Source organism: Mizuhopecten yessoensis, unplaced genomic scaffold (assembly GCF_002113885.1).
Source record: "Mizuhopecten yessoensis strain PY_sf001 unplaced genomic scaffold, ASM211388v2 scaffold10945, whole genome shotgun sequence".
Classification (NCBI taxonomy): Eukaryota; Metazoa; Mollusca; class Bivalvia; order Pectinida; family Pectinidae; genus Mizuhopecten; species Mizuhopecten yessoensis.
The window spans coordinates 418,409-432,593 of NW_018408800.1; the positions used below are offsets into that span (position 1 = coordinate 418,409).

At 38.8% G+C, this 14,185-nt stretch overlaps 2 protein-coding genes across 2 annotated transcripts in view; both read right to left on the reverse strand.

Annotated features, from left to right (window-relative positions):
- Positions 1 to 4,813: 4,813 nt before the first annotated feature.
- On the reverse strand, positions 4,814 to 7,786 carry LOC110463916. The gene has a single exon (XM_021518855.1). The coding sequence runs from the start codon at positions 7,784 to 7,786 to the stop codon at positions 4,991 to 4,993; it is 2,796 nt and encodes a 931-aa protein (XP_021374530.1). The 3' UTR covers positions 4,814 to 4,990.
- Positions 7,787 to 12,910: 5,124 nt separating this feature from the next.
- Positions 12,911 to 14,185, reverse strand: part of LOC110463917 (polypeptide N-acetylgalactosaminyltransferase 10-like) — a 3,570-nt gene continuing 2,295 nt past the window's right edge. The window contains exon 3 of the mRNA XM_021518856.1: positions 12,911 to 13,860. Within this exon, the coding sequence (XP_021374531.1) occupies positions 12,911 to 13,860 (950 nt within the window). The remainder of the gene's footprint in view (positions 13,861 to 14,185) is intronic.

The window sequence follows — 14,185 nt, forward strand, 5'->3', positions numbered from 1 at the left end:
CAATGATGTAACAAGCAATACCTGCTCCCAATAGAAGATAACTCTGCAATACGCAAAGACTGAATACTACTGTCTGTTCCAGTTATCTCTGATGTCACTTTAAGGGATTACTCCATCAGTGTGCAACAGAAGTAAACAAATATATTTTTTTGTTAGCTTAACTAGCACAACATGTTCTACCCGGTCTCCGGCACTCACACAAAGCAAGCACACATACACAACACACATGGAGGCACATCCTTAAATGACATTGGCTGTTAAAGGGATTTTAAACAAAACAAGACCAAAACAAACCTGTGGGTTAATGTTATGGTGCTTTGTCTGTCCTTTGTCTGTCATATTTTCTCTTTGTAGAATATATGAAAACCTAAAAGACCCAGATTCCTGCTTTTGGCCAGGAGATGCCTGGGACAGAGTGCTATAAAGTTTTCTCATACAAATGACCTTGGTTAAATATGGTAAAAACTTTCTCTAATATGTTTAATATTGTGTTAAGGTTTTAGGTCAACTTTGAGGGCTGGCAAATGATAACATAGTCTACTTAAGTCCCATATGGTTCAAAGTCCTGATTTATATTTGGCCAATAGATATATTGCATAGAGTGCTGTAAAATTTCCTATTGAATGACCTTTGCCTACTTTTCAAGGTCAACTAGGTGGAAAAAAATAACATTTGCTGAAGATGTGTATAGAGCAATGTTTTTTTGGTATGATGTGAAGACTGACAATACAAATCGTTTTCTAGCATGTTATGTACATGTTCTGGTCGAAAGTCAACTTTGAGCACAGACTAAGGTTATCATGAGTTTTACACTTAAAAAGCTTTGAAAATTTCTCCTTTTTGTTTCATGAAGCCTGTGAATGTGATATGTTACCAGCAAGTACTTTTGATAAAGTGCTGTTAGAAGTATCTTAGTACCTACTTTTAAGGTCGAATGGTTTAAATACAGTAAAAACTTCATAAAGATTATCGAAAGAATCACAAATTCATGTGGTCAAGAGTTACACAATTAAGATATGATTTGTAGACCAGTAGTGGGAACCTTTTTCTTTTCTTTGAGTGAAAACTTTGAAATGATTGAGTAACCATAAATTTGTTTGCTTGGCATGAAAAAAACCACCAAGTATGTTACCAGGATTAACTCCGGAATCATGCCGTGCCCCAGGGAAGTAGTTTTTGTCATCAAATGAAAATTACTAAGATCCTTACCCTTTATACATATATAATATATCGACCAGATTTGATATGGAGCTTCATTGGGAACAAAGAGACAAAGCCCAAAATGAAGAAATATTTGAAATGTTGCTTTTTAATGAAAATATTTTCCCAAAATTGCTTAAATATATAGGTTAGCCATACAGGCCTTCTTGACCTCTTGTTACTGTTGTCTGTTGCCCTCAGTAACTAGGTAAAACGGAAACGTATCTAATAAACAAAAGCCTGTATCGCTCACCTGGATAAAAAAAAAAACCATGGGAAATTATTCGTATTACAAAAACATCCCTCCAATGGTACAGAAGAAGGATTTTAAAGAATTAAACCTCGTATTCTCAATACGGACTGCACCCAGAGGGGCAACACTCTCCATTTATACAAAATTTAGTCCCCTTTGTCAAAGGATACTCCAGGCCAAATTTGGGTGAAAATCCATCCAATTATATAGTTTTTCAAATTCCCCTTTTGAGCCCGCCTCTCTGCACCCAAAGGGGCCACATCCATCGTTTATACAATAATAATACAATAATTTATACAAAAACTACCTTGAAATCCCTGGTATTTAGTAATCAGATAACGAAATGTTAGTGGCCTTTTTCGCTTGTTGAAAATAGTAGAATAGCGAAAGAAATTCAAGAAAAAGGAAAAATATATGTATCATTTCTGTTTCACAGTTGTTTGTGTTGGCCATAATACCTCCCACAGCTACACTTATTGATCACAACTGTGCTACGCTTTGCGAAAATTAAATCATTGAAAACAAGTGTATATATAAAACGAATGCTGAACAGTATCCTATAATTTATATGTCATATAATTCCGAAATGACCATCTGAGTAGCCGATAGTTTCACGCACGTGTACACACAACATACTGCCTGTTATACATTATTAACGGTCTGCATATGTAATGTAATTGAAGAGACGGGTATATGCAGTAAACAAATCGATTGTATTGATTGAATTGAAGATGTCTGCCTGGACAGATGTGGGTTATATTCGTTGATTTAATCCCGGAATAGATGCCCTATCTCGTATCAGTTGTACGGAAGGTCATGAATAAATTAAGTAAGTCACACATTCAAGCCTAACAGAAACTGTGGGTACTTTTATCCTGCCTTGGCACGGTCTTTCTTGATTTCTGTAGTTCGACCGGCATCCTGGCCTAATGAAGTATTTTATATCACCAATCCATCTTGTGACGTTGCATTGATTACTAGTTTTGAATTAAAATATAACCCGAGGGTTGGAACCGGTAAGATTTTTTTCAGGACAATCTTTGGCCTATTATCATATTTACTTGCATAGTAAATATATACGTCTTAATCATTATATTTCGCGATTATAATTAATAACAATCTTTTTGCATCAATAACCTATACTTTTTAAAAAAAATATCAGAAGAGATACATATGAATTTAAGTTCATTAAAACATGTTCATCAGATTTTCTATAGATCAGTTTTAGAAAGACGAAACAGGTGTGTGATGCAGTGTTAATTAATATTTTGGCATTTCGACCATATCTATTACCAAATTGTAAAGGTGTGTACCCCTGCAGGTGGGGGATCGGAGAAAGAATACACCTGCTGTTACCCACTGCATGTATCGTAGGAGGCGACTAATGTGGGAATCCCCTGTAGAATTTGGGATTTGCTTTGGTGTCCTCTATTTGGGGACAAAAAATCGACCAAAATAAATCTGCTAAATCCATCGCAATATTTAGTATCTTTATTTTTCTTTCTACTTCTAACTTCCCTTTATTTCCTACCGCCTTGCTTCGCAACACTTCACTTTTGGCCTTAATGTTGAGCGTTCGCCCGGGTGATGAAGGCAATGGGTTCTGTCCCCAGGCCGGGACATACCAAAGTCCTTAAAATGGTAGTTGCTATTCCCTGCTTAACGTTCAGCAATAAGACTAATAGCAACAACTGGTAGCATGTTATGCAGTATAATGTGACCGGGCGGAATGCTGTGCTGGGTGCCTTCGTGTTGGCAGTTCAGTGAGATAGCACTATAAAGTCGGCATCAGATCTGCGCTAGCACAAGGAGACAAGAACACCAACATACCCTGTCTCCTGCATACACACATGCAAGCACGCATACACTACAAACATGGAGGCGCGTCCTTAAATTACCTTAGCTGTTAGTAGGACGTTAAACAAAATTAAACCAAACCAAACCACCTGGTGTGTGTGTGTTTGTTACGTTCTTCTTTCAAGATACAAGGTGGTAGACTCTGCTGGTGGGTTACTAAGTCCCCGAGATTTGCCGTAACCTTGACGGCCACAGCTATCGCTTTTTGAGGAGTGGCACGGGTCATAATATACACACTTTACNACTTTTGGCCTTAATGTTGAGCGTTCGCCCGGGTGATGAAGGCAATAGGTTCTGTCCCCAAGCCGGGACATACCAAAGTCCTTAAAAAGATAGGAATTGCAACAAGTGGTTCACCCGTTGTCAGTATAATGTGACCCGGCGGAATGCTGTGCTGGGTGCCTTCGGTATGGCATTTTAGTGAGAGAGCACTATAAAGTCGGCATCAGATCTGCGCTATCACAAGGAGACAAGAACACCAACATACCCTGTCTCCTGCATACACACACGCAAGCACGCATACACTACAAACTTGGAGGCACGTCCTTAAAGTACCTTAGCTGTTAGTAGGACGTTAAACAAAATTAAACCAAACCACCTGGTGTGTGTGTGTGTTTGTTACGTTCATGTGTCAAGATACTAGGTGGTAGACTCTGCTGGTGGGTTACTTAGTCCCCGAGATTTGCCGTAACCTTGATGGCCACTCAGCTATCGCTTTTTGAGTAGTGGCACGGGTCATAATATACACACTTTACTAATGATTTAATTCGAAATTAATCGGCACTCCTCTAAATTTTGACATTCTTCTATTAAAGGGTTTAATCGTACGCACCTCTGTTTGTCTAGTAATCCGACAATTCGGATTTCCAACTTTTGGCCCTTAGCATCACCGAAAACTCCTAGAAGGACGAAACAGCTGTATGATGCAGTGAAATTCATATTTTGGCACTGTGCTATTTCCAAATTTTGATGCGAGTATCTAGATTTACACATAGTGATGAAAACTGTGAGTATCTGATGATAAACAATCGCTGAGGGAAACTGTGGTCTCAGAAATCCAACATATGCTGAGGGAAACTGGTATTAGAATATGCCGAGGGAAACTGTGATATCTGAAAATTGAAATACAATGTGAATACATTTGATGGAAACACACAGAATACCACGGGCTTTAGGTATTAATGGTGCTCACAAATTAATATGGGATCAAACGTAACCCAATGGACTGGGCTATAAATTATTATCAGACCTAGGCATCATATTGTACACAAAGAATACCAGGAAACCTGACGTATTGGAAAATCCATGAAACATTTAATCAGTCTTCCTTACTTCACGAAACATTTGATCATACTGCATATCAATTGATATTACAACTCTTAAAAAAAAAAAAATGTATTCAACAAAACAAAAGAATTTCCACTGTAATAACTTTAGAATGTAATTCTCCGTTTATTTAAGAATACACTGTATAAAGGATTAACAATGCTTTTCTGATCCAGAAGAAAGTTGCAAATAAAGTTTGTTAAGGGTGTAATAACGTCCTCGCAACAGTCAGTGCCATTTGAGGACAGTGCATGTGTTCGTTAATTATACCTTTTTTACAGCTTTCAGAACCGGAAGTAGCCAGAGAAGTATGATAATCAACTTGTAAATCGATTATATGCAAAGAGAAAAAGGTTATTTGAGGCAGTTAATTTTCTCACTAAGATGTCGAATGATATCCACCTTGCCATTGGTATAGCCGACCCACAAATTACCTTGACTGTCCACAGCCAGAGAGGTTGGCCGAGTACATTCGTTATACAGAGTACCAAGTAACCGACCTTCAGCATCCAACACCAGCACCGCCTTCCGGTTATACTCAGCAATGATTATATTGTTACTTGAGTCGAAACACGCATCTACAGGAATGAACCTGTTGTCGCAATTAGAACCGGAAGTTGTAGATACGGAAGTGGTCATTTCCCGAGGAGAAGCGGAAGAAGATATATCAGGAATATTAGCTGCCGTGTATGTGTTTGTTCCGTCAAATAGGAACCGAATATTAAGGTCTTTATCTACTACAGCAATAGAAGATGGACCCTGTCGATTTATGATGACAACGTCGTCATTATTTTCGTTGACTCTGACTTTCCAAGGATTGCCAACGGTAGCTCTGTCGCGCCCTTTGCCGTCCAGACAACCAAGTACATCCCCCGTCGAGTCAAGTAGTACTACTTTGGATGTGAGATAATGACAGACGACTATGTTACCGCTACTCAACTGACACAAACTGGTCAAATCCTCGTCCGTTTCGAACTTGACCACAGATTTGTCAACTGCCAACATCTGCCTAACGACGCTGTCTGTGCACGTGACAAGAATTCCATCGCTGCGGTCAACGGATATGTCCACCACAGCGCGTGGAAAACCAGACGTTTGTACCACCTTGCCGGACCTAGAAACCATTTTTATTGCCCGAAACACGTGTTTACCTTTCTGTCGTGCAATCCACGCGCACTCACCTGCTGACAGAGGACAAATTGAAATGACTTCATCTCCACCTTTTACCTTAAACGTGTGTAGTACGTCGAGTATATCGTGTGAGTCCGTATGAGCAGGTTGACTGGGAATGGGCGAACATCTGCCCTCCTCGCTATCAACATCTGTACTATTTTTATGCAAGCCTTCCCGCTCATAGCTGCCGTCTCGATTTTCAGTAGTAATGATTTGAGGCTCTACATGCACAACCTCCACTTTTTGTTTCATCGCTTCGGTGTCTTTCACATGTGTAATTACATTTACGTTTGAATATTCCTCGGAAGCACCATTGTCTGATTTCCCCCGAGTTTCAACAAATTCCTGAGTTGCTTCGATGCCTGTATCCTTCATCACTTGTATTGCAGGCACTGATTGGGATAATGCTTTTGATAAGCCGTTGTCTTTTGCTTTTCTGTCAACGTCTTCTGGCACGTCAGATCGACTTGTCTGTTTAAGGCTAGACACAGACTGTGGTTTATCATCAAAATAATTCTGTCCATGAGAAGTTGATACGACGATTGGTATTGGCGCTTCCTTCACTGGTTTATCTATTGTTTCAGATGACAGGGAATCTTCGTGATCCGACCTGATTTCCTTGTCTATCACAGAAGATTCGCTGCCTTGAACGTCATCTTTTGAATCTGCATCTCCAATCAATGAAGAGCGTTCCTCTTTGTCTTTCACATTACCCTCTTTAGCTAAAGAAACGATTTCCTCCGCGTCTTTCAACTTCAGAACACTACTCGATTTTGAAGAAGCAGCATCTTCATAACTACTGGCATATGAATATCTGGATTTTTCTGACGCCAACTCATCTTCTGTATCTTGCATAACTCTTCCATCTTCCTCCCTTTCAAGAACTTGGGAGGTGTCGGTCACATCTAGATCTTCCTCTACAAAATCATCCGCAATTGACTTCTCGGATCCTGCAACCGATTCATTGTCCTTTTCAGAAGAATGTTTTGCACTCGATTCGGGTTCGACGTCATCAGAAGAAGGCACAAGTTTAACGGTCGATGCGTCGTTTTGTTCCTCAAGTTTTGCAATTTCCAGACCAGATGCAGTTTCATCATGTGTTGAAATAACTTCACTTTGGATAGATGCTTTATCAGATGTATTGTCATCTTGTACTGCCCCTGATTGTGGTGATATGTCTTGGTCCTCCTTGTTGGAGGACGTCGCGTTTGCAATTATTTCATCTTTATTACCAGAGTCTGTTATTACTTCTTCGACTCCATCGTCAACTTCTTCTGAATCACCATGATCACTCTTTGCACTGGCTTCACTTTGAACGAAGCTTTTCTCTGAATTAATATCTCCATGAACTGAGACAGATTTCGGAGTTGTTCCATGTTCAGAATCAAGAAGTGAAGCTATGTCGGAGTTATCGCCCATATCCACGTCCGGTTGAGGCGCTTTGTCTGTTATACTATCGCTATCGGGAACAGGTATGTCTCTGCTGCACATTTTACCGAAGAAATCTTTCAGTTCAGTTGTTGCAGTTTGGACTGGTTCAAAGAAATCTTCACTGAGTTCAATACTTGGGAGATTCGTGTGGTTTAAAAGTTCGTCTAGGGACTTAATGATACCCTTCACTTCTTGAAGGTTATCAGAATTACAAACTTGTCCGCATCGAACAGATTCAGCTTTCAGTTTTAACAAGTATGTAGAATATTCTTTCTCTATCGTTCTGATATGCTTTGTTCTTGTGGCTTTCAGTTCGTGGTATTTTGCTTCGAATTCTGATACGAGTGCATCCATCTGTTGCTTAAGGTGACATCCTCTGTCTCTGATCTTGTCCACCTCCTGCTGAAGGATTGTTGGGTTCTCGTTCCTCATCAGCTGATCATGAAGGAAGCTGATTTTGTTCTGCACATCCTCCGTCTTTTCGTCTACCTCCGTCATAAAGACATCAGTTAAAGTTTTACGATTGTACTCCAACACTTCATCCATAGCGAATATCTCTCTAAATCTTCACTATAACACAAACCACTTTATATCAACTCCAAATACACACTCAATCCTTATAAAAGAGAATCTGCACCAACGTAGACACACGGTTTTCAAAAGACGAACAGATGTGGCCGCTTCCTCAGTCATTGAAGTACTGGCAATAATGTCACATTTACAGCCCTGCTGCTCATTTGATATTTACTTTTTATCTGCACGATACAAACATCGCGGAACACTGTACATATACGGCACGCGATCGATAGGTCAGCAGCAGTATCGGGGCGTGTATAACGTAACGATCGAGGTCGGCACTTGGAAGATCCGGAATTAATAATGCATCCCAGCCGACTTGTACGGCAATAACAGGTAGAGTGATAGTTGAATCGTCAAGGTGGGGTACGGTTGTGTATTGTTGTGTAATGCATTAACACAGCTGATAATCAAATGTTTTACTGCTATATGTATACCTGTACATAGGTGTCTGCTGACATACTGTCGGGGACTGTACTGACCTCCCAGTGGTATTAAGCGTCAGACCGACAGGTGGCAGGGATCGTCAAAGTTGATGAATGAAAATGATCAAACTAGACATATGTTCATGACTTTATTACAGATTACTATGTCTTACTCATTATTTACTGCATCGATAATAAGTGTACTAGACGAAGTGTTTGGGTTTTGAAGAAAGCGCACCCAAATCGTGACTATATTTGACCACGGGTTATTATACTGACTACGATCACCTTTACTTGGGTGAATATACGAAACTATGGGAAATACAATTTGACTACGGGTTATTACCTGACTACTGACTACGAGCTATTATACTTGACTACTGACTACGAGCTATTATATTTGACTACATGACTACTAGTTATTATACTCGACTACGTTACTACGAGTTATTATACTTGACTACGGGCTATTATACTTGACTATGTGACTACGAGCTATTATAATTGACTACGTGACTACGAGTTATTATACTCGACTACGTGACTACGAGTTATTATACTTGACTACGGGCTAATATATTTGACCACGTGACTACAAGTTATTATACTTCACTACGAACTATTATACTTGACTAGTGACTACGAGTTATTATACTTGACTACTTGACTACGAATTATTATATTTAACTACGTGACAACGAGTTATTATACTTGATTACGTGACTACGACTTAATATACTTGACTTCGAGTTATTATTTTTGACTACGAGTAATTATACTTGGCTACGTGGCTACGAGTTATTATAAATGACCACGTAACTACGAGTTATAATACTTGACTACGTGACTACGAGCTATTATACTTGACTACGTGGCTACGAGTTATTATACTTGACAATTTGAATACGAGTTATCATACTTGACTACGTGACAACGAGTTATAATACTTGACTACGTGGCTACGAGTTATTATACTTGGCAATTTGACTACGAGATATTATACTTGACTACGTGACTACGAGTTATTATAATTGACCACGTAACTACGAGTTATTATACTTGACTACGTGACTACGAGTTATAATACTTGACTACGTGGCTACGAGTTATTATACTTGACAATTTGACTACGAGATATTATACTTGACTTCGTGGTTACGAGTTATTATAATTGACCACGTAACTACGAGTTATTATACTAGACTACGTGACTACGAGCTATTATACTTGACTACGTGACTACGAGTTATAAGACTTGACTACGTGGCTACGAGTTATTATACTTGACAATTTGACTACGAGATATTATACTTGACTACGTGACTACGAGTTATTATACTTGACAATTTGACTACGAGTTATTATACTTGACTACGAGTTATTATACTTGACTACGAGTTATTATACTTGGCTTCGTGGTTACGAGTTATTATAATTGACCACGTAACTACGAGTTATTATACTAGACTACGTGACTACGAGCTATTATACTTGACTACGTGACTACGAGTTATAATACTTGACTACGTGGCTACGAGTTATTATACTTGACTACTTGACTACGAGTTATTATACTTGACTACGTGACTAAGAGTTATTATACCTGACTACGTGACTACGAGTGATTATACTTGACTACGAGCTATTATACTTGACTACGAGCTATTATACTTTACTACGTGACTACGAGTTATTATACTTGACTACGTGACTACGAGTTATTATACTTGACTACGGGTGTCTTGACTTGACTACTGGTGGATATACGTAAGAACGGGTGACTTTATTTGACTACGGATGTCTTTACTTGACAATGGGTAAACATATGAAACTACAGGTAAGTATCCTTGACAATGGGTGAACATATGAAACTACAGGTAAGTATATTTGACAATGGGTGAACATATGAAACTACAGGTATGTATACTTGACAATGGGTGAACATATGAAACTACAGGTAAGTATACTGGACAATGGGTGAACATATAAAACTACAGGTAAATATACTTGACAATGGGTGAACATATAAAACTACAGGTAAGTATACTTGACAATGGGTGAACACATGAAACTACAGGTAAGTATACTTGACATCGAGTGAACATATGAAACTACAGGTAAGTATACTTGACAATGGGTGAACATATAAAACTACAGGTAAATATAATTGACAATGGGTGAACATATGAAACTACAGGTAAGTATACTTGACAATGGGTGAATACATGAAACTACAGGTACGTATACTTGACATCGAGTGAACATATGAAACTACAGGTAAGTATACTGGACAATGGGTGAACATATGAAACTACAGGTTAGTATACTTGACATCCGGTGACCACTGTATAATACTTGACTACGAGTGACTTTACTTGACTATGAGTGACTTTACTTGACTATGAGTGACTAGACTATGAGTGACTTCACTTGACTATGAGTGACTTTACTTGACTATGAGTGACTTTACTTGACTATGAGTGACTATATGTGACTACGGATGAATTGCTGGAATGGAAGTTACAATACTGACTACCGGTGACATTGCTTGATTACGTGTAACTAGGACTATACTTGTCAAATGATTACTATAGTCATGACTGGTACTGTATGTGACTAAGGTTGACTATATAGATACAGTCCGTATACTTTACATGTGTAGATATACAATGTATGTATATATGAGCCTCCAATGATGGGGTTTTCCCAGGTTATATTATCCCACAGGGATATTGTGTTATTGTAACAATTTAACAGGTTTTGTCGTTAACTAACTCGCCTTCGGTTTTGCTCATCTAAATAGCCATTAACTATATAGAAAGTATAAGTTTACTATAAATTAATGACATTTACATGTTTTACTACAAGAATGAAAATTACTTCTGCTGAGCACAATATCTGTGATTGAAAACACAGGGATCTGAGCATTTGTTACAGCTATATTTGGACCTAAACTAAGGTAAGTAATTTTACATGTTTTAGGGGTTTAGATCGACTTTCGGTAAAAATGACACCTCAATATTATTATTTTTTACCGAAAGTCGATCTAAACCCTTAAATCATGTAAAAATACTCTTAACACCTTAGTTTAGGTCCAAATATAGCTGTAACAAGTTATCAGGTCCCTGTGATTAAAACTAGTCTTGTAAAGAAAAAAATGACAGACTCAGTGTAATATCATAAGCTTATTGGCCTTTCAGGAGGTCAAACAAGAGGTCGAAGGGGCATGTTTCGCCCTTGAAGAAAACCCTTATTTCCGCAATCGGGCCCGCCACTCCGCCCCAGGTTGAGAGGACACTCCCTTTCACTATAGACTTAATGACAATATAAACCGATTTCATGAAATGTGACTTAATATCAATTCATTTAACAATGGAAAGAACAAAGCTTTGGAGTTATACTCTGAATGATCCTCGTACTACTGGTAACAACCAACTGCATTTTTCAGGATCGACGATATAGCTTGGATGAATCATTTTCGAAATAATACCATACCTTGCGGGACTTTCATGAAATAGATATATAAATATGAAATAGATAAATTGTAATCAACAACAGTACGTGTTTTGAGTATGAAAATTCAGCGGGGCTAGAGCGGGATTGGAACTCAGGACCTTAGTATGTTCTACTATCGCCCTTACCGACTGAGCTTTCGAACACTGGACCTTAGTATGTTCAACTATCGCCCTTACCGACTGAGCTTTCGAACAATGGACCTTAGTATGTTCTACTATCGCCCTTACCGACTGAGCTTTGGATCTCTAGACCTTTGTATGTTCTACTATCGCCCTTACCGACTGAGCTTCCAGGTCAACGAGAATGTCATCGCCCAGCTTTGCTACAGCTTTTTCCTAAACGAAATTAAATGGAGGCTACTTTATATAAAAAAAACGCATTACAGCGAGACATGGATCCTTAAACATAGATTCCAAAAATAATCGTCAGGTTATATTTTCTGTTATAATAGCAGTATCCGGTGCGAATCTGTTCAAAGATTTATGTAAGATAAAACAACAAAAACCGAGTTCGGCTTTCCGTATTAATGTGTGTCATTTGTGTCGATTACAAGTCTTGTCTTTAACGTGTCAACTTAAAGTCTCCTTTTCCTCTGAACCCTTTCTGCCATACACGTTCTTATGATATTTTTAAAGATCAACAGTCGGTAAGAGAACACTAGGATAGGATGCTAAAGTAAAAGTAGCGTTAATATCAAGCGGACAGTGCTCATAAGAATACATTTACCGTCGTATGACATTGCCACTTTATAACCCTACCCCACATTTAGATCTCATTCATACAGGCTATGAATGCCTAGAAAAGATTGTTGACATCATCATTATTATGACGCCATTTTGATACTTATGTTGGATACTACTGACTCGCCTTAGACAGACTGCTGGCCCCGGAATATCTGTTCTATTCATTAAACAAGCATATATACGATCAATTACTTATTTGAGCTAAATGCTGAATAATAGTATTTGTAATTAGTGGGTTTTTTTAGGGAGAGGCGGAGGGGGAGGGGGGGGATTCAAAACCTGGTAAACCTAACTAGTTTGCTTTCAGTTGGCATTCATAGGCTCCCAATGCTCAAACATAACTAACTCGAAATCCAATACAGTTCCAAGATATTTTCACTTTATTTGAGATTTGAATAAAACAAATTCATTCAATTAAACTTCGGGACTTCGGATAGCCGGTACATGAAAAACCAGCTTTGGTAGGCGGAACTGTAATTACACGGCAAAGCTTGCGCCATTTGCTCATTAAAGTGGACTTCCGATATCGCACCTGTCACGTGGCTCACACACAACGTCTGCGCACTGTCATGGAATTCAAACATGAGAGCTCCCGTTTTAGAGGTCGGAGAGGTCGTCTGAAATTTCCACTTTCCCGGGATCACATTTTTAGTTTCATCACACTTTCTCCTTTTCAGGAAATGTGTGGAATCCGAAATAAATACACAATAATCATCAAACTTAAATTCGCCTTTCTCTGAAAACGTAAAAGAGTTTTCAGGTATTATTCTATATTTAAAACATGCATATGTTATCCCAATGTAATGATCATCTAGGACAGCAAGACAGGCTAAAGTTTTCCCGTTGGTTATCTCCCCATAGAAGGCGGCGTCGATAGGGGGAACCTTCTGTTCCGGAAGTACGTTTTTAAGGTACCAGTGGAATGGTTTACAGTGCAATGACTTAAGAAAGTTTTTCTGTGACATAATAGCATTGTTGTCTATTTGGGGGAAATTCTGCGTTCGTCCAGCAGTAACTCTATAGAAGGTATCTTTATATTCATCCAGCCATATTTCCGCTACCCTCATCAGATTTTTCAGTATGACTGTATCTCGATCGGCGCCACCAAAACTGTAACTCTGGACGCCTAATTTAAACAGATGTCCCACTTTGGAACATGGAACTGTCAACACTCTCCCAGCACACAACCAGTTTTTGAATGACAAATCAAAGTGTTCCCCTCCCCAAATGTCAAGTCCCTCGTCGAAGCCCCCGATCCGAAAGAAGTGGTCCCTTCGTACGGCGATGGCGTTACCCACCAGCACGGGGGTAACAAATGGTTCCGTTTTAGACTTCAATGCTTGTTCAACGAAGCCCGGTACTTCGAACCACGCATACCTGAAATGACAAATGAATGAAAATGAAATCTGAAGTGAAGAAATATTACTGTCTTAACATGTGTACACCATTTAGATTTATCCACGATTATATCTACTTATATTAGGGACTGACCTGGCCCCATATTCATTAAACCGAATTCATACTCAAGCATGGATTTTGTGCTCAAGACAACTGTTTTGTAACTTACTAAATTATTGTAACACAGAACAAAGTCCAGTAAAAACATTGAAAACAGTATTTGGTTTTTCGTCTATCCAATATTCTTCCAAAATCATCAACGAAATTGATCCCGGAGAGAAGAATTC